The sequence below is a fragment of the Lipotes vexillifer genome, unplaced genomic scaffold (assembly GCF_000442215.2).
Source record: "Lipotes vexillifer unplaced genomic scaffold, Lipotes_vexillifer_v1.1 scaffold859, whole genome shotgun sequence".
Classification (NCBI taxonomy): Eukaryota; Metazoa; Chordata; class Mammalia; order Artiodactyla; family Lipotidae; genus Lipotes; species Lipotes vexillifer.
Genome location: NW_006784707.1, coordinates 718,230 through 740,650, shown reverse-complemented (window position 1 = coordinate 740,650; position 22,421 = coordinate 718,230). Strand labels below are relative to the sequence as shown.

Genomic DNA, 22,421 nt, shown 5'->3' with positions numbered 1-22,421 from the left:
TAAAGTAGCATGATACAAAATTAATGCACAGAAATCTCTTGCATTCCTATACACTAATGATGAAAAATCTGAAAAAGAAATTAATGAAACACTCCCATTTACCATTGCAACAAAAAGAACAAAATACCTAGGAATAAACCTACCTAAGGAGACAAAAGACCTGTATGCAGAAAACTGTAAGACATTGATGAAAGAAATTAAAGATGATACAAACAGATAGAGAGAATTACCATGTTCTTGGATTGGAAGAATCAACACTGTGAAAATAACAATACTACCCAAAGCAATCTACAGATTCAGTGCAATCCCTACCAAACTACCAATGGCATTTTTCACGGAACTAGAACAAAAAAGTTCACAATTTGTATGGAAACACAAAAGACCCCGAATAGCCAAAGCAATCTTGAGAAAGAAAAACGGGGCTGGAGGAATCAGGCTCCCTGACTTCAGACTATACTACAAGGCTACAGTAATCAGGGCAGTATGGTACTGGCACAAAATCAGAAATATAGATAAATGGAACAGGATTGAAAGCCCAGAGATAAACCCATGCACATATGGTCACCTTATTTGTTTTTTGGGTGGGTGGTACGTGGGCCTCTCACTGCTGTGGCCTTTTCCATTGCAGAGCACAGGCTCCAGACGTGCAAGCTCAGCAGCCATGGCTCACGGGCCCAGGCGCTCTGCAGCATCTGGGATCCTCCCGGACTGGGGCATGAACCCATGTCCCCTGCATTGGCAGGCGGACCCACAACGACTGTGCCACCAGGGAAGCCCTGGTCACCTTAGTTTTGGTAAAGGAGGCAAGAATATACAATGGAGAAAAGATGGCCTGTTCAATAAGTGGTGATGGGAAAACTGGACAGCTACATGTAAAAGAATGAAATTAGAACACTCCCTAACATCATACACAAAAATAAACTCAAAATGGATTAAAGAACCTAAATGTAAGGCCAGACACTATAAAATTCTCAGAGGAAAACATAGGCAGAACACCCTATGACATAAATCACAGCAAGATCCTTTTTGACCCACCTACTAGAGACATGGAAATAAAGACAAAAATAAACAAATGGGACCTAATGAAACTTAAAAGCTTTTGCACAGCAAAGGAAAACATAAACAAGATGAAAAGACAACACTCAGAATGGGAGAAAATATTTGCAAATGACAGAAGATTAATCTCCAAAATTTACAAGCAGCTCATGCAGCTCAATATCAAAAAAAAAACAACAAAAAAAACAACAGAAAAAAAAACAGCCCAATCCAAAAATGGGCAGAAGCCCTAAATAGGCATTTCTCCAAAGAATATATACAAATTGCCAACAAACACATGAAAGGATACTCAACATCACTAATCATTAGAGAAATGCAAATCAAAACTTCAGTGAGGTATCACCTCACACTGGTCAGAATGGCCATCATCAATAAATCTACAAACAATAAATGTTAGAGAGGGTGTAGAGAAAAGGGAGCCCTGCTGCACTGTTCATGGAAACGTGAATTGATACAGCCACTATGGAGAACAGTATGGAGGTTCATTAAGAAACTCAAACTAGAACTACCATACAACCCAGCAATCCCACTACTGGGCATATACCCCGAGAAAACCATAATTCAAAAAGTCATGTACCACAGTGTTCATTGCAGCTCTATTTACAATGGCCAGGACATGGAAGCAACCTAAGTGTCCATTGACAGATGAATGGATAAAGAAGATGTGTCACATATATACAATGGAATATTACTCAGCCACAAAAAGAAACGACACTGAGTTATTTGTATTGAGGTGGATAGACTTAGATCTGTCATATGGAATCTAAAAAAGAAAAAAAAATGGTTCTGAAGAACCTAGGGGCAGGACAGGAATAAAGATGCAGAGGTAGAGACTGGACTTGAGGACACGGGGAGGGGGAAGGATAAGCTGGGATGAAGTGAGAGTGGCCTGGAAATATATATACTATCAAATGTAAAATAGATAGCTAGTGGAAGCAGCCACATAGCACAGGGAGATCAGCTCAGTGCTTTGTGACCTCCTAAAGGGGTGGGATAGGGAGGGTGGAAGGGAGATGTAAGAGAGAGGAGATATGGAGATATATGTATATGTAAAGCTGATTCACTTTGTTATAAAGCAGAAACTAACACACCATTGTAAAGCAATTTTACTCCAATAAAGATGTTAAATAAATAAATGGAATCATATGGTATTCATGATTAATTATATCTGCTAAGCCCAAATATATTATAAAAAATACCTTCAGAGTGGAATCCAAAGAGAATCCCGTAATAATATTATAATTATGATATAATAGCTGCCTCAAAATCATTTTTTTGATACACAGGGTTAACATAAATTAAAATGGCACATAAATGATGCGCATGGGTCAAATTATATAGTACAACACGTATGTAAAGTCTGACAAAAATCTTTCTAACACCTACATCTAACAGCAGCTTTATTAAGAAATTTCATAACATTTCAAAATCTGTGGCTCCTAAACCAGGTCAACTCCCAAAAAGAATATAGTGTAAGATTAGAAAAGTATATCTGGGGAGTGAAATTAATGAACAAAGCAGAAAGAACTTCCAGCCAGTAACATTTTTGGAACTTTCCACTTTATTAATAATAACATCTTATGGCTCCTGAATACTCACCTCAACATGAATATGTCTCCCCATTAAAGCAACCAGCAACATAATTAACAACACTTCCTACACTCATGTTGTGCCATCTCTTTCCTTTTTCCTGTGGTCAACTCTTGAAAGTGTCATTTACATTTCACATCCTCCACTTCCCAGCCCTACTGACACCCAGTCCATGGCAATCTGACTTGTGTCTTAACCTATCCATTAAAACTGCTCTCACTACAAGCCATTAACCAACCGTCCATTATTCCTAAAACCAACAGACACGTTTCAGTCTTTGTCTTACTTGAAAGCTCAGCAATACTTGCTTCCTACAATTCTCCCTCTCAGTTTCCTTTGTGGGCTTCTTGCCCTCTGACCATCTCTCTAATATTTATGTTTCTTGGTCCTCTGGCCTATGTCCTATTCTCTCTCACTCTGTTTACTCTCGCACTGGAAGTACAAACTCAGCGTGTCCAAGGAACCAGGCTGATAATGCCAGAAAATAGTCATTGATTTTAGCTTTACCACAAATGGGATGGCCAGACATTGTGTGCTCTGATGCGTTCAGTGTGACATACAAAACTAGTAAGAAATTACTCTTATTAGAAGCCGTTAATGCTCATTTTCAGCTGTAGGAAATTCAGGACGTAGAGGAAGAAGTTAGAAAGCACCACGAGGAAAAAGACAGATCCAGATTGTAGAACATCCTACAGGAGAGCAAATCAATGGTGTGGAAAAACACTCAGGATTAAAAGATAGTTAAGAGATAACCATAACATGCGATGTGTGGACCATTTTTGGATTCTGATTCCAAGAAATACACTGTCAAAAGAGATGTCTTTATGATAATCAGCAATATTTGAATATGGACTATTGGATGGTAAAAAAAGAATCATTGGTAATTTCTTCAGAGGTGATAATAACAATGTGGTTTTATGAGAAAATGACCATATTTTTAGAGATGTATGTTAAGGTGTATAGAAGTGGAATGAAAATAATGTTTGGGATTTTATTTCAAATACTTCAACAACTCAACAAAAAAGAAAAAAAATTAAGTTATCATATCCCTTCCTCCTCTGCCCATCTGAATCTGTCCCACCTTGTGTTTTATTATCTCAGTAATATCAGTGGCATCACTCATTTGCTCAACTAGGAAATCCTGATTCTCTGGTCCCTGAGCTTCCACTTCTAATCAAAGCTTTGTAAAGCAAAGTGTTTTCAATTATATCTCCTCAATATCCCTCAACTTGTCTTCTCTCCATCCCAACTGTCTCTACCGTACATAATTTTAATCCACAATTTCTACAATGACCTCCTAGTTGGTCTCTTGGGCTCCAGTCTCACCTCTCATTTACCGTTTACCGCACCACTAGAGCCTAGGGATTTTTTTGAAGTGCAACTCTAACCATGTCAGTGCGTCTGTGATCTGGCTCATGAAAACTTCTCCAGTCCCATCTCTCAAACTCTTATCTTGAACTCCATGCCTGAAACAGTGAACTTATTATAGTTCCTCACAAAATGCAGTATCAATGGCCTTTTCCAGTTATGACAGAATCACCTGCCATTGGAATTACCCTCCCACCATCAATACTTATAAAAATGGACAAATAACTATTTTTAGGCATTAGTTAGTAGGAAGCACAGGACTGCCATTCGTAAAAGAAGATAAATATATAAGGTGGGCCCACATTCCCCTGTTTCTCTGCCTAAGGGAAATCTCAAAAACTGCTATGCAGGAAAATGGAACCCAAGCAGAGAGTTGAAGTTTTGCCAGGCAGAGGAAACAGATTCTAATGTGTCTGGAATTTGCAAGACAGAGTACACAGAGGAAAGAGCCACAAAGAAAGGTGTCCGAGAAATCTGCACAGCTGTCCCCTTGAACTTTCTGGCCAAATCCAAAACTGCACACAGACAGAGCAAGATTCCACAAGACTCACGCAGAGCATTGAGAGTGAACAGAAATTTCATAGATAGTACAGTGCTGGAAAGACATTAGATTTCTGAACCAGAGTAGAGAGACATTGGTGAAAACCCTAGGCATTCAGTTGAGACCCAGAAAGGCCATTCTTTGGGCATGAGGACTAGAAGAAAAGACAAAATAGGCCCACCCTAACAAAGTCTGATTCCAAGCCTCAGCAAAACTAAAGTGATTCATCAGTAGGTTAATTGTTTGTCAGAACAAAACACACAACACCCTCTAGAGAAATACATAATATAACCCAGAGTCCCTGTATCATAGCATTCATAATGTCCAGCAAAGATAAAAAAAAAAATAAGATCTGTAAAAAAGCAGGAAAATAACAGCTTTCATCAAAAAAAAAAAAAAAATCAGTAGAAGCAGACCCATAGAGGCCATATGTTGGAATAATTATAAATAATTGTATAAACAGTTTAAGACTTTGTGAAAAAATATAAACAAATTGGCAGAGAGGAGAAATCTAGCAAAGAAATGGAAATTTCAAAAAATACTTGAAATTATAGAACAGAGGAATATAATACCTGAAATGCTTAAAAATCTCTGGACAAACCAGGTGTAAAAGATCAGTGAAACTGAAGATATAATCAATATAAATTATCTAAACTGAAGTAGAGAAGGAAAAAAAGATTTTTAAAAAAGAGAGCCTCAACAACTTGTGGAACAAAGTCAAGAGGTCTAATATACATGTAATTGGATCTCCAGAAAAGAGAAAACAGGTTAAAAACATTTAGAAAATATAATGCCTAAACATTTTCCAAAATTAATGAAAGATATCAATCTTCAGATCCAAAAAGTCCTGAAAATCCTCAGCAGAATATATACAAAGAAACTAACATGTAAACACATCGCAGTCAAATTGCTGAAAACCAAAGATAATGAGAAAATCTTAAAGTCTGCCAAATAGAAAAGACAGAGGGGACAACAATAAAAATGGTTGATTTATCGCTGGAAAAAATGGATACCAGAAGAAAATAGAATGACATTTTTTAAGTGCTGAAAGAAAAAAACCCTTCTCGTTTTTTTAGCTGGCCTTTCCAGACTCACCAGTTTGGATTGTGTCCCTCCTACATGCTCCTGTAGAATACTGTATTCCCCTATCACAGCACTTGCTTAATTTAATTATTGATCTCATATCATGATTATAATCTCAATAAAGATACAGACTATTTCACCATGTTTAATATTGTGCCCTTAACTTTTAGCATAGTAAGTTCATATTAAGTGCTCAATTACTATTCTCTAAGTGAATAAAAAATGCTGTATTAAATTTATAAAATGATGGCCTGCATCAATGAAATATCAAATAAGCTAAAATTATTTAGGAACATTCTATGTAGACTTTACATAAGCTAAATCTAAAAGGCAAAATGTAAGCTACTTAGTAAATATTTCTTATGGTTAACTAATGCTTATGTGATTTTCAGTGACCATGAAGATATCTACTTAGGACCTTACAAAAAGCAACAACCTGGATTAAGAATATATTCAAGGTAAATTATCCTATGAATATAGGATATAAACTAAAGGCTAAGTTATTTCACATGTATGACTTAGATATAACTTCTTTAGAGCTATTCTACTTAAAAAGACATAGACAACTTAGGAAAATTCTTCAGTGATGTAGTTTTCAAAAATAAAACCGTCATTAACAATATTTAGTTATATGATATAGAATTGTAATAACAAGGTTGGAAAGGTACAGAGAGACAAGGAAATAAATTGTAAGATAGCCTTACGGCAATAACTTGGATTTGCTGGCCACATCAGTTCAACTGGCCTAGATCTGAGGCCCCTGCTGTCAGTGTAAATTCCAATGCTCTTAAAACATAACAGATACTCAGTACTAGAGATCTCAGTTGCACAGAGAGCATCCACTGGTTGATGTGCAATAAATGACAGTGTAGGGTCATGGTAGTGCAGCATCCTGTATGGAATTCCTTCTCCCCTCAAGGGGTATCTCAGGAACCCTGATTGGAATCCTACACAGAGCTGTTCGCTGAAGATGCCCATCCACTGGACATTGGCTGGGATTTGGAGCTCTTTAAATTTTCTGTGAGAAATTTTCTTGCTCTGAAACAGCTCGTAACAGAAGATTTGGCTTTTCCTAGCCACACAGAGGCATGTATGGGCCCCTTGGCACACTGTTCCAGAAGTCACGGTCTCGCACCCTTTGGTTTCTGCCAGCTTGTGAATATCAGTCTTCTGTCCATCCAAAGCTGACATGGGAAACAGCTGCACATGGTGACTTCGTCCTGAGATCACTGCAACCATCTGGCCATGGGGGATAAGCTCAATCTGGTGAATCTTCTTCATGTAGCCAATGCGAATAATTTCTACACAAGTAAGCATATTTGTAAGTCATTTTAAAATTCTAAATAACTTCTGTTTACTTATTTCAACTGTTCTCCAAATTTTACTCATAAGCAATTAAGACATTTTTCCTAATAAAAATGATCTGATAAATCTTCTTAGTGTCATTAACTTGAGTAATTTCTCTACGAATAAAACAGCAAGTCACCTTCAAATAGCAATGTTTTCTTATTTTTTAATTTTCTTTATTGAGGTATATTTGACATATAACATTATATTAGTTTCAGGTGTACAACATAATGATTCAATATTTGTGTGTATTGAGAAATGGTCACCATAATAAATCTAGTTAACATCCAACATTGTAGATAATTACAATTTTTTCTTGTAATAAAAATTTTTAAGATCTACTCTCAGCAACTTTCAAATACACAGTATAGTATTATTAACTATGATCATGTTGCTGTACATGACATACCAAGGACTTATTTATTTTATGATTGGAAGTTTATACCTTTAAAACCCTTTCACTCATTTTGCCCATTACCCCCACCTCTGGCAACCACAGATTGTTTTCTGCATCTATGAACGTGTTTGTTTAGATTCCACATACAAGTGAGATCATATGGTATTTGTCTTTCTCTGACTTCTTTCACGTAGAGTAACAATCTCGAGGTCCATTCATGTTGTCGTAAATGGGAAGATTTCTTTCTTTTTTATGGCTGAATATGATATTCAGCCATGATATATATATATATATATATATATATATATATATGTATATATATATATAATGTATGTATGTATATATATCTCACATCTTTATCCATTCATCCATTGGTAGACACTTAGGTTGTTTCCATATCTTGACTATTACAAATAACGCTGCAAGGAACATGGAGGTGCGATATCTTTTCAAGTTAGTATTTTTGTTTTATTTGAATAAATATCCAGAAGTGGAATTGCTGGATCATATGGTAGCTCTATTTTTAATTTTTGAGGAACTTCAATACTGTTTTCCATGTGGTCGCAACAATATACATTCTCATCAACAGTGAACAAGGGTTCTCTTTTCTCCACATCCTCACCAACACTTATTATTTCTTGGCTTTTTAATAATAGCTATTCTAATAGATATGAGATGATATCTTACTGTGGCTTTGATTTGCATTCCCCTAGTGATCTTGAGCACCTTTCATGTATCTGTTGGCCATCTCTATGTCTTCTTTGTGAAAGTATCTATTCAGATACCCTGTCCATCTTTTAATCAGATTGCTTAGTTATTTTGCTATTGAGTTTTATGAGTTTTTATATATTTTGGATATTAACCCCTTATCAGCTATGATTTGCAAATATTTTTTCCCATTCAGTAGGTTGCCTTTTCCTTTTGTTGATGGCTTCCTTTGCTGTACAGAAGAATGTTTTCCTATTTTAAAATTCTTTCCAATTATTACTCCAATGGATTTAAATCAGGTTCTAATAAAATCACAGACATAAACTCAAAGGGTAGGTTTGAGAAGGACCAAAAAGGGATAGGAAGAGCATAAGAGATCAAAAATTATATAGGTTAAAAAAATAATTATTATTATTCCATAGATAACATAATTACCTTAAACATAAAATTAGCATAATAAAGCATTAAACTCAGTCCTGAGATTCCAGACAGCAAGGCAAACACCCTCAATGTCTGAGAAGTGGAAATATACTGCTTTTTCTTTTTCTTTTTTTTTTTTTTTGGCCTTGCCGAGCAGCTTGCAGGATCTAGATCCTACCAGGGATCAAACCCAGGGCCCCGGCAATGAAAGTGCCGAGTCTTAACCACTGGACCACCAGGGAATTCCCAATATACTGCTTCTTTAGGGAAAAAAACTGTCCTTTTTTTTCTGGCACTAAATTGATTCCTTTATTACACAAATATTTGTTGATTGACTACTATGTGCCAGGCACTGTTTAAGTGCATAAGATACAGTGCTGAACAAAAAGAGACAAGTCCCTGCTCTTATGCTGGCAACTGGTGGACCTTTCATGGGTCTCCTCACCAGGACTGAGTCACCCACACAGCATGGGAAGCCTTCAATGGAGAATAGCTAACGCCCTTCAAATGCAGGTTCTCCTTATCATTAGAGTGCAAGACATTCAAGAGAACATCTATATTACAATGACTTCTCTTCATTTCATCTACTCCCCCATTTCTCCCTCAAACAACCATTAGATCAAAACAAAAACAGAAACAGAGAACTCTGCGGTCTTATCTGGGAAGTATTCACTTTATGTTGTTACTCTTTGTGGTGTCAATGTACTAGTGGGGGAGGGGGATTCAAGCAGAAGTGTTTCCTTTCATGAACCAACTTGAAGATGGTAAACTAAGTTCCTACAGCGCACTTATTAGATAAAATCACTTGTGAAGATATTTGGACACACTACTATAAAATAGATAACCAAGAAGGATCTACTGTATAGCACAGGGAGCTCTACTCAATCTTCTGTAATAACCTATATGGGTAAAGAATCTGAAAAAGAATGAATACATGTATATGTATAACTGAATCACTTTGCTGTACACCTGAAACTAACACAACATTGTAAATCAACTATACTTCAATAATTTTCTTTTTAAGATATTTGGGCTCTGGAAGATTATGGATCTCTGAAAGTAGACAAGTCATCATTTGACTTGAAAACACATCGAACCAGATGTGGAAAATTTCTTTTACAGAAAAGAAGAGAACAACCTGATATTATTGTTATTAGAGTTTAAAGTTATTCCAGAACAGTAAATACTCTCCTTACCATCTAAGGTAACGTGGACAACAAATAACCCTTCTTCATTTCCCAGAGTGATTCTTTTGTGATCTATATTTGACACATAAATTAAAATATCAAGTATTTGGGGGCGCAAACATTAAGTGAAGTTAATAAGATAAACTGGACAAGTTTATCAATGTTGAAAAAGTTTCGAAGTCAAATTAAATATATATTTAGCAATACTACAGTGAAAAGAAACATAAGAATAAATAATTGGCACTATGATTTTTCTTTCATATTACAGAAATAAGCATAATAAAACATTACTTTTCTCAATAGAAAGATCATTTTGCAAAGTAATCTTTATGAATACTTGGAGAAAGAATAATATTCAAGTAATGATAAACTGTCAAATTTTCTATAAGTGATGTTTCATGAATGAAAAAAATTTATAAAATAATTTGGTGACCTTGGCCTGAGCTAAAACAGCATGGGGAGGTATGTCACAACATAGTGAGAACTAAAAAAGTGCAAAGATAGCACATTAAGTGAAGGCTTTGAATACAAAGCACAGACTTCACATATATAAGCTCATTTAATCCTCTCCATAACTGAAAAACTGGAATTATCTGCATTTAACACATGAAGTTTAGTAACTAGCTCCATGACCCCCAGGAGGAAATAGCTAAGTGGCTCTATTGTCACCAGTATCTAATGCAGAAGAAATGCTGTTTAAGAAATGCAAGTATTCTTGTCTATTGATAAAACTTTCAGTATTGATCTTAGCAATTCATTCATTGATTCACTTGATTTTCACTTATTTATTGAGTATTGGGCATTGGGATTTGAAAGACAGTCTCTGCCCTTAAGGTAGGTAGTTCACAGTTACACAAAGGGTCACATCCCTTATGTGTTTGGCGCCAGATGTGTTTGGGAACTCATAATTTTTCAGACTTGAAAAGGTAGATTGAAAAGACTTGAAAGGTAGATTAAAGAAACACCCTTTCAGACAGGGCCTGGGGAGCCATCGTATAATTAAATATATTTTTGCAGAGAATCTGATGAGTAGCTGTGGGATAGAAGTGGAAAGACAACACTCCACCCCCAGGTAAGCCTCATTCACTCAGGTTTTGCTGACAAATGAATTGTGGATAAAGTTAAGGTTTTCAGATTTTAACATTGGGGCTGTGGTGAAGTGTAGGAACCTAGTGGGATAAATGTTGTAAATCCATACCTATGATTGCAGCTGTCTGGGTGGTTTTGATCAGGGGTAGCTTGCTGTCATAAGCCTCTTTCAGAACATAGACTGAGCGGTCTCTGGAATTACTTTTTCTCAATATTTTGTGCAATTCACTCAGCACACCCACCCACTCACTCTTCTCATTCTCGCTATCTGCTAAGATTGGGATTGAATATCTATTACTAGGTGCTGAGAGCTGGGAAGCTGTGACCTGGAATGATTTAAGGAATATCTAGGTTATAAGAAAGCAAACATTCTTTATGCCAGCCTGTCTAGCATTTTTCATAAAATTCACCATTGTTAAATGACACTTGTAATAACATTACCCTCTTCCTAGTAGTAAAATAGATGATGTGAGTATCAGAAGCAGGCTAAAAGCAAAGTGTCAGAATCACTTCTATTTTGATCCTCATAAAACCACCGATGTTCTCTGACTACCTAAAATCTTGAACTTCATCAAATGAAAATAGCTACCATTTATTGAATGCTGACTCTGTACCAGGAACTGCTCTAAGAAATTGACATGTGTTAATTGATTAAATCCTCACAGAAACCTCAGTGGGTAGTTACTGCTATTCTCTCCATTTTATCAGTGAGAGGACAGGAGCACAGCAGGGTAGAATGCAGGCAGTCTGATGCCAGAACCTCCACTCTGACACTTTCTATTTCTTCAGTTCTAACACACAGCTTTGCATCTTTAGATTATCTCTGAAACGGCAATGTGTTTTGCAATGGCAATCATCATAATCAATTGTGATATTACAGAATGTTAAGGAGTTTTTTGTTGTTAAGTTAGAAATATTCAAAAACACTTATGTTTTCCTGGTTGCTACATGCCTATAACTTACATTATATTAGTAAATGGCAAATCAGATTTAAATTTTAAGATATATGATTAAGCTAGCAGAACTCTAAATTTATATATAAAACTTTCTTTTGTGAGCATGAAGTTAACAGCAATGACTTTATAAATTCCCACTGTAAGTCAGTTCCAAATGGCCAGGTCTTTGTAGTCTCTTGGTGGTTGGGTACAGTCTAAATAGATGTCTATCTTTGCACTAAGGAACTAAGAATACTCCTGTCTGGCCTTTGTTAAACCAAGATTCCTAGGTTGACTGTAACCACATGGGTCTCGAGGGGATAACAGTCCTTTGCTTTCTCTGTCATTTTATTTAATCCATTCCAGAATCACTTTTATTTTTTACATGAATTTTAAAGAGCAGAGTGTCTATTTTTTAGAGTTTGCAAAACAACATCTTTCCCCAATTTTTCCATTTTGTACTCTTGGTTTGAATCTGAATTATGACTTCAAAATGTTGCCTCAGAGGAGACTTATTTTACAAAGTACCTCTAGTTTTAGAAGTTGCATATTCATGCTACTGCAGGTCCACGAATCGACGACCTTCCTCTATGTCTGATCCGGAAGTATATGGTCTCTCTTCCTCTGTTACTGTTTTCTCCTTCTTCTTTCACACCCCCCACCCCAGTACCATTCTGCTTTGTAAGCTTCCCCTGTTTTCAGCTATGAATTATATCTGTCCTGTTACCTTAGTGTGGAATGAATGGACACCCTCAGGAACATTTGTATTTTAAGTCTCAGATTTAACTGTAGAATGAAAGATGTGACACCTGCAAAAAGCTATTTATAGTATTTTTGAATAAGAATAAAGAGCTAGATTTCTTGTGGCAAGTGGGAGAGGGAGAGAAACTATCTCACAGCACTTCTAAAATCTCAACCTCCAGGTACCTTCAGTAACTCAAGGAGCCCTGACCCCTAAGAACAGGCAAAAAAGGGATGAAACAAAACATACAAGGGATCCAATGGCAGTATGCACACTTACCTTAAACATATGAGGCATTTCCTTTCTCCTTGCAGGAATAAAATCAGAGGGCCAGACTGAACTGACAGAAAGTGCTCCATCCCTGAAGGAAAAGCAAGACACTGGGAGTGAGTAGAATCACCTGAAAGTGAGTAAAACAATACATAAGCATAATCCTCAATTTTAATTTCCCTGATTTTTAACATTCTTCTTTTTAGTAACTGACAGTGGTCAAAATATTGTATCAGCAGTACCCTGCCTGTTGCATATTATCAGAAAACGCAAGTTAACTCTGGGCTGTCCCTGATTCACCGTTCACAGGGAACTATGAAGGAGCACCTGTCTGACTCCAAAGCCATGGTCCCTAGAATATGGGCCATGTGCCCTCAGATCAGCTCATCTGTATATTTTTTAAATGTTACCAAGATAGACTTGACATATAATAAACTGCACGTTTTTAAAGTGAACAATTAGGTAAGTTTTGATTTATGTATACACCTGTGAAACCATCACCACACTGTAGATAATGAACATGTCCATCACCCCCAAAAGTTTCTTTGTACAGCTTGCAACCCCTACCCCCCATCCTTAGCACTCCTCCCTCCTCCCCCCACTGATCTGCTTCCTGTCACTCTAGATTAATTTACATTTTCTAACATTTTATAGAAATAAAATATACAATATGTGGTCTTTTTGTCTGGCTTTTTCTCAGCATAACAATTTTGTGATGCATTCATGTTGCCACATGGATGAATACTTCATTTCTATTTATTGTTGAGTAATATTTCATTGTATGGATATGCCACAACATATCTGTTCACCCATTAATGGGCATTCAGTTTGTTTCAAGTTTGGGGCTATTTTAAATAAAGCTGCTATGAATGGTCATGCTATGCTTTCTCTTGTAGAAATACCTAAGTGGAGAATGACTAGATCATATATTAGGTGTGTGTTTAGCTTTTTATTAAACTGCCAAACTCTTTTTAACAGTGGTTATATGATTTACAAAGCAATATATGAGAGATCTAGGTCCTCCACATCCGCCCAATACTTGAAATAATCTTTTTAATTTTAGTCTTTCTTATGATGTGAAGTGGTACCTCATGGCTATTTTATTTGAATTTACCTAATAATTAATGGTGTTGAGCATGTAAGTATCTGTTATGTGCTTATTTGACATATGTATCTTCTCTATTGAAATGTCTTTTCAAATCCCTTGCCCATTTTTTAAAAATTGGGCTATTTTCTTATTATTGGGGTGGCCAAAAAATGCCTTCGGTTTTTAAATAAAAATAAAAGACACATTTTTCATTTTCACCAAGAACTTTATTGTACAATGTATTCACCCTTTTCTCCACTACCTTCTGTCATTTTTCAGGCAACTCCATAATTCCATCTTCCCAAAACTTTTTATCTTTTTGAGCAAAGAACTGTTCCAAGTGCCTTTTACAGTCTTCCAGGGAATTGAATTTTTTTCCATTAAGACAATTTTGTAAAGACCAAAATAAATGGAAATCCAAAGGTGCAATGTGTGATGAATACGGAGGATGAATCAGAACTTCCCAGCCAAGCTGTAACAGTTTTTGCCTGCTCATCAAAGAAACATGCCATCTTGCGTTATCCTGATAGAAGATGATGCGTTTTCTGTTGACTAATTCTGGACGCTTTTCACTGAGTGCTGCTTTCAGTTAGTCTAATTGGGAGCAGCACTTGGAATTAATCGTTTGGTTTTCCGAAGGAGCTCATAATAGGGGACTCCCTTCCAATCCCACCATATACACAACATTACCTTCTTTGGATGAAGACCGGCCTTTGGTGTGGTTTGGTGGTGGTTCATTTCGCTTGCCCCACGATCCCTTCCATTCCACATTGTTTTACAGTATCCATTTTTCATTGCCCATCACAATTTGTTGTAAAAATGGAACTTTTTCATTACGTTTAAGTAGAGAATCACACACGGAAATATGGTCAAGAAGGTTTTTTTCACTTAACTTATGTGGAACCCAAACATCAAAGTCATTAACATAAACAAGCTTGTGCAAATGATTTTCAACACTTGATTTGGATATTTTGAGTATGTCGGCTATCTCCCTCATAATTATAATGTTGATTGTTCTCAATTAATGTCTCGATTTGATCACTATCAACTTCAACTGGTCTACCCGACAGTGTAGCATCATCCAGCAAGAAATCTCCAGCACGAAACTTCGCAAACCACTTTTGACGTGTTTGATCAGTCGCAGAACCATCTCCATACACTGCACAAATCGTTTTTTGCATTTCAGTTGTGTTTTTACCTTTCTTGAAATAATAAAGCATAATAGGCCAAAAATGTTGTTTTTTTCCTTCCATCTTCAATATTAAAATGGCTACACAAAAATTCACCAATTTTGATGTTTTTTTTTTTAATGCACGCTGATATGACAGCTGTCACATACAATCTAACAAAATTGTTTCAAATGAAGTCAAAGACAACTTAGTGCTACTAGAGCCATCTTAGAGAAAAAAACAAATGAACCTTTTAGCCAACCCAATATTAAGTTTTAAGAATTTTTATATATTCTAGATATAAGTCCTTTGTCAGATATTTGATTTGCCCCCAGTCTGCAGCTTTTATTACTTCTCTTGACAATGTATTTCAAGGAGCAGAAGTTTTAAATTTTGATAAAGTCCAATTTATCAATTTTTAAATTTTACCTGTGGTGCCTTGTGTTGTATCTAAGAACTATTTGCCTTAACCAAGATCAGCAAAGTTTTCTCCCATGTTTACCTCTAGGTGCTTTATAGTTTTAGGTTTTACATTTAGTTCTATGGTCTATTTTGAGTTAAATTTTGTATATAGTATAAAATATAAATCAAAGTTGACTTTTTTACACATAGATATCTAAAATTCCAATTTCATTTGTTGCTAGCTTTTGCAACTTGTTGAAAATATTGTATATATTAAAGTAACAGAAAATTCAGAAATATAGTTACAAATGTTTTGTATATGAAAGTATATTTTATGTGCATGTTAAAAATATATATGTAAATATATTTTATATGTATATTAGAAATGTTATATATATTTCTAGGTTTGTTTTTTTTTCAAAGTTGTTTTGGCTCTTCTAAATCTTTTGCATTTTCCTATGACTTTTAGAATTGGCTTGTCAATTTCTACAAAAAGAATTAAGAAGCCTACTGGGATTTTGATTAAGACTATGTTAAAACTATCGATCAATTTTGAGAACAATCACATTTTTAAAATACTGAGTTCTGCAATGCATGACCACAGTCTCTCTCTCTATTTATTTAGATCTTTGTTAATTCTTTCATCAATATTTTATAGTTTTCAGTGTACAAGTCTTGCACATCTTTTGTCAGATTTATTTCTAAGTATTTTTAAAATATTTATTTATTTTCCTTATTTATTTTTAAATTATTTTTGGCTGCATCAGGTCTTAGTTGCAGCACATGGGATAGTCCTTGAGGCATGTGGGATCTCTTTGTTACAGCACACGGTGTCTTTGTTGTGGTGCTTGGGCTTCTCTAGTTGCAGTGTGTGGGCTTCTCTCATGTTGTGGTGCAAGGGCTCCAGAGCAAGTGGGCTCTGTAGTTTGCAGCACGCAGGCTCTCTCATTGAGGTGCACAAGCTCAATAGTTGGGGCTCGCAGGCTTAGTTGCCCCAGGGCATGTGGGATCTTGGTTCTCTGACCAGAGATCGAACCCGTGTCCCCTGCATTGGAAGGCGGATTCTTTACCACTGGACCACCAGGGAAGTCCCTATGTTTTGATGCTATGGCAAATGGCATTACTTGTTTAATTTTAATTTCTGATTATTTGTTGCTAGTATAAAGAAATGCAATTTATTTTACATATTGATCAAGCATCCTGCAAACTTGCTAAATTCATTTATTAGTTCTAATAGCTTCTTTGTAGATTACATTGAATTTTCTCCATAGATATTCATTTTGTCTATGAATAATTTTGCTTCCTTCTTTCCAAAATGGATGTATTTTATTTCTTTTTCTTCCCTGGCCTGGATTTCCAATTCAGTGTTAAATAAGTGTGCTGAGACTGAAAATCTTTTTCTTGTTCCTGATCTTAGGGAGAAAGCATTGAGTCTTTTGCTGCTAATTATGATGTCAGCTGTGAGATTATCATAGATGCCCTTTATCAGGATGAAGAAGCTCCCTTCTAAGTGTTCATCAAGAATATATGATTTTGTCAAATGTGTTTACTGTATCTACTGACATGATCTTTTTCATTTGTTGATATGGTAAAATACATTGATTTTTCAATATAAACCAACTTTCCTGAGATACACTACACTTGCTCAAGATGCAATATAATTTTTACATAATATTGGATTCAATTTGCTAACATTTTGTAGTTTTCCTCACATGAATGTGCTGATCAGTAATCTGCTGAATCCTCAAGCTAGATCCTCTGTAGATCCATGCAGAGCTAGTGCATGCTCTCAACCTCTCCCTCTCCCTCTCTCTCTCTCTCTCTCTCTCTCTCCCCCTCACTCACTCCTCTCTAGCTCTGTACTTTGTCCTGTGTACTCTGGCTACTGGGTCTCTCTGGACTCTCAGCTTCATCTCTTCAGTTCAGGGAGTTCACCTGGGTCTGCCTGGGATTCCACTTTCTGTGTTATATACTGGAAACTCTCACAAGGCAGTAACCTGGGGCAAGTATAGAGCTGACCTCATTTATTTCCCTTCATTATCTGATATCCAGAACCTTAAATCAGTTCTTTTGTTATTTCACGGGGAAGGTTACATGTAAATATGGCCCCTGTTACTCCATCTTGGTTGAAAGTAGAAGTCTGTTTGATTCAGCTCACTTGATAATTTTTGGCTTCTCCAACACTTAGAAAAAACTCATTTCTTTCCCCCAATACTATCATTCTCCACTATATCCCTACAGCTGTCAATGTGACCCTCAGTTTTTCAGTCTTGATGACTTAAAACCTCAGTACCATCTGGTAGTGCTACTCTTTTCTTCATCTTCCTTTTTCTGCCACTCACCATGTCCCATGAGGTCGCTTTAGTAATATTTCCTGCACCTGTCTGTTCTTTTGTAATTCCTGCAGCTACCACTTTAATGCAGACACTCATTTGATCTGAAGGATGGACAATTGTAAGCTGGACTTCTTGGCTCCAGCACCACTTTAACTTTCCCTGTCCCCAAAATGAAACACACACACACACACACACACACACGCAAACACACACACTCCCAAACCAACTTATTGAAAATCTACATCAAGAATAACTTTCTAGGGCTTCCCTGGTGGCGCAGTGGCTGAGAGTCCGCCTGCCAATGCAGGGGACGCGGGTTCGTGTCCTGGTCCGGGAAGATCCCACATGCCGCGGAGCGGCTGGGCCCGTGAGCCATGGCCACTGAGCCTGCGCGTCCGGAGCCTGTGTTCCACAACGGAAGAGGCCACAACACCACAAAAAAAAAAAAAAAAAAAAAAACAGTAACTTTCTAAAGTCACCTTCAAGAGTATCTAGTTTCCTGTATCAGTTATTCAAGGTAATACCAAATTTCTGACAAAGATGACATTAGCTGAGGGGAAGAATATAAAACAAAGTTTGTGAGTAAGGAATCAAAATAAGACAGGATGAATGTAGAGACCCACAGAATCTGTGATAAGGAGAAAATTCAGACTGAGCAAGCACACAGCCATCACAGTGCAGGTTACACCTGGAAAAGAAGTATAAGGGACTACTATGAATAAATGTCTCATTACCTGGAGCCACAGGAAGTGAAGGGACCACCCAGGGAGTGTGCAGAGAAGGAAGAAAAGAAGGCCAAGGACAGATGCTCAGAGACACTAAGAGTAAAGTCTAGAGGAGCCGAAAAGGTGCAGAAGAATCAGGGGGAGCAGAGAACATATTGCATTTCCCTGAAGGATACACTTTCTATAAGTTCATCGGTTCAATTTTATTAAACACTTAAAGAGTGTCTGGAGTGACATTTGCAACAATGGCAGAGTAAGGATCTCTGAAGATTCTCTCCTTCATAAAAGAAATGAGAAAACTAGCAAAATTCATCAGAAACAACTTTTTTAGAACTCTATAAATTAACCAAGGTTTGTGGCAATCTGAGGAGGATTTATTTAAAATTAAAAAAAAAAAGCCGAATCTTGGTAAGAAGTATGAGCTTTGTGGTAGTTTAACTCGCCCTAGGCCCATGCTCCATTTCCAGCTCCTCAATAGCCTTGAAAAATGGCAGCCTGCATTCACAGTGCATCCTAGAAGCCACTGGACACCTGAGGGAGCTGGACAGTAGAAGGAGGAAGGAGAAAGGAGCTGGAGTATTAGGCTTGATTCAGAGGTCTCCCAGGGAAAATCTGTTCCCCAAGGGGAACTTATAAAAAACTATTTCATGCAAGCATTTTAACTGCATAGCTGCCTATGCAGTGCTTAACAGCTGGACAAAATAGTAGATTAACCAAAACTCTTAAAAGGAGAAGTTAGAAAATGAGATATCCATAGGGGTTTTGAAAAGGTCTGACATATTGCTAAGAACCTAGAGCATCATGCACGTGCATAGAACTGTGAACATGCTTAGGGCTATGCATATGCTCAGGAAAGACCAGAGAAGGACATAAGTTCTCACCTCTGGCTGACTTTGGATGCATAGATAAAGGTTTTTCATCAAATTTGGGAGGTTTTCTGAAATTATTTCTTCCAATATTCTTGAGGCTTTGCACAAGTATAATGTGTTGTCAACTGCCTGGCTGAGTGTTGAAGAAGTGACCCCACTTGCACACAGAGCTCTTCAGCAAAGTGTGGGAGATTCACTGGTTCCAGATGTTTAAAGAAATCTCTGCAAAATCATTAGCTAACTACTAAGCTAATAAAGTAGTGACGTCAAATAACTACACATGACTAAGAATAAAGACTTTATGGATTAGTTTGAAAAATTCACTGAACAAACAAACAACTACAACAAACAACAATAACAAATCCTGGAGAAGAAGTAGAATTTGATAACTAGAGCTGACGATAGTATTATTTGAAATGTCCAGTTTAAATAAAAATGATACTGTATGACTTGCAAGGAAGCATAAAAGTATGACCAATACACAGGAAAAAAGCAATCAATAGAAACTATCTCTGAGGAAACCCAGATGTTGGATTTACCAGACAAAGATTTAAATCAGCTATTTTAAATATTTTTGAAGACCTAAAGGAAATCATGCCTAAAGAACTAAATGAAACTCTGAGAATGATGTCTCACCAAGTAGGAAATATAAATAAGGAAATAGAAAATACAAAAAAGAATCAAACAGAAATTCAGAGGTTGATGAGTACAAAAACTGAAATGAAGAATTCATCAGAAGGGGTCAACAACAGAACTGAGAAGGCAGAAAGCAGAATCACTGAACTTGAAGATAGGTCAATTAACATTATCCAATCTGAAGAAAAGAAAGAAAAAAGAATGAAGAAAAACTAATAGAACCTCAGAGTCCCTTGGGACACCATGAAGAATACTAAAATATATATAATGGGAGTCCCAGAAGGAGAGGAGAGAGAAAAGGGGTCAGAAAGGATAATTGAATGAAAATCTCAAATCAATATATAACCTAACTTTCCATCTGAGAAACTAGGAAAAGAAGAGCAAACTAAACTCAGAACAAGCAGAAGGAAGGAAATAATAAAGTTTAGAGTGGAAATTAATAAAACAGAGAATAGAAAAACAAGAGAAAATCAAGAAAACCAAAAGTTGGTTGTTTGAAAAGATCACCAAAAATTGATAAACTTTTAGCTAAACTGACCAAGAAAAAAATGAAAGAAACCTCAAATTACTAAAGTCAGAAGTAAAGTGGGAACATTACTTCTGACCTTTCAGAAAATAAAAGAAGTGTAAGGGAATACTATCAACAAGTGTATGCCCCCCAAATTAGATAATCTACAGAAAATGGAAACATTCCTAGAAAAACACAAGGTACTAAAGCTGACTCAAGAAGATGTAGAAAATCTCAATATACTTATAACAAGTAAAGAGATTGAACTAGCAATCAAAAAATATCCATAAAGAAAACCCCAGGACCAGATGACTTCACTAGTGAATTCTACCAAACATATTTAATACCAATCCTTCACAAACTCTTTCAAAAATAAAAGAGAAGAGAGTACTTTCCAACTTAATCTGAGGTCAGTATTATCCTAATACCAAAAACAGGCAAAAATATCACAAGGCAACAAAACTATAGACCAATATCCTGTGTTAATATAGATGCAAATATCTTCAAAAATTCTATTGAACCCAATCCAACATATTATAAAAAAGATTAGATACCATGACCAAGTGGGATTTATCCCAGGAATGTATGATTGGTTCTATATACAAGTATCAATTAATGTAATACATCATGAGAATAAGGGGAAAACAATCACGTGATCTTCTCAATAGACACAAAAAAAGCATTTGTCAAAACCCAACACCCCTTACAGATAAAAACACTCAACAAACCAGGAAGAGAAGGCTGTTTTCTCAACCTGATAAAGGGCATCAGCCATGAAAAATAATGAAGTATTGATACAGGCTACATGGGTGAGTCTTGAAACATTATGCTTAGTGAAAGAAGCCAGTTACAAAACTGCACATGTTGTATGATTCCATTTATATAAAAATTCAGAATAGGCAAATCCATACAGACAGAAACAGATTAATGGTTGCTGGGGCTGGGGGCAGGGGTGAATGCAGAGTGACTGCTAATTAATAAAGGTTTCCTTTTGGTGTGATGAAAATGTTCTAAAATTAGATTGTGGTGATGGTTTTACAACCTTGTGAATACACTAAAAACCACTGGTTTGCCCATTTTTAAATGGTGAATTTTATAATATATGAATTATATCTCAATATAAAGAGCATCTGGTTTTAAGGTTGTATTTCCTTTCCTGCTACACACACATACATACACACACACAATAAGAATATAAACTTCTGACTAAAAAAAATAAATAAATAAACTCTTACAAATATTACACAATTATAATCCATAACTAAGAGGTAATGATGTAAACTTTAGGCAGAAATCTTCTATTTTAAAGTTCACATGGCAATGGAGAAAATTAGAAACTTAAGTTAAACGACAACACTATTCTTAAAAATTTCAGAAACTCTTACAAATATTACACAATTATAATCCATAACTAAGAGGTAATGATGTAAACTTTAGGCAGAAATCTTCTATTTTAAAGTTCACATGGCAATGGAGAAAATTAGAAACTTAAGTTAAACGACAACACTATTCTTAAAAATTTCAGGGGGCGGTGGAAAGATGGCAGAGGAGTAAGACGTGGAGATCACCTTCCTCCCCACAAATACACCAGAAATACCTCTACATGTGGAACAACTCCTACAGAACACCTACTGAATGCTGGCAGAAGACCTCAGACCTCCCAAAAGGCAAGAAACTCCCCACGTATCTGGGTAGGGCAAAAGAAAAAATTAATTAAAAACAGAGACAATAGAATAGGGACGGCACCTGCACCAGTGGGAGGGAGCTGTGAAGGAGGAAAGGTCTCCACACACTAGGAAGCCCCTTCGCGGGCAGAGATTGCGTGAGGCGGAGCGGGGAGCTTCGGAGCCGCGGAGGACAGCGCAGCAACAGGGGTGCGGAGGGCAAAGCGGAGAGATTCCCGCACAGAGGATCGGTGCCGACCAGCACTCACCAGCCCGAGAGGCTTGTGTGCTC

General features: G+C 36.5%; 1 protein-coding gene across 1 annotated transcript in view; it reads right to left on the bottom strand.

The window, feature by feature from the left end:
* The window catches only part of LOC103084048 (serine/threonine-protein kinase MRCK alpha-like), a 64,818-nt gene that overhangs the window by 4,023 nt on the left and 38,374 nt on the right, over window positions 1-22,421 (bottom strand). The window contains 4 exon segments of the mRNA XM_082931069.1: window positions 6,343-6,939; window positions 9,707-9,769; window positions 10,896-11,112; window positions 12,743-12,824. Of these exon segments, the coding sequence (XP_082787195.1) occupies window positions 6,343-6,939; window positions 9,707-9,769; window positions 10,896-11,112; window positions 12,743-12,824 (959 nt within the window).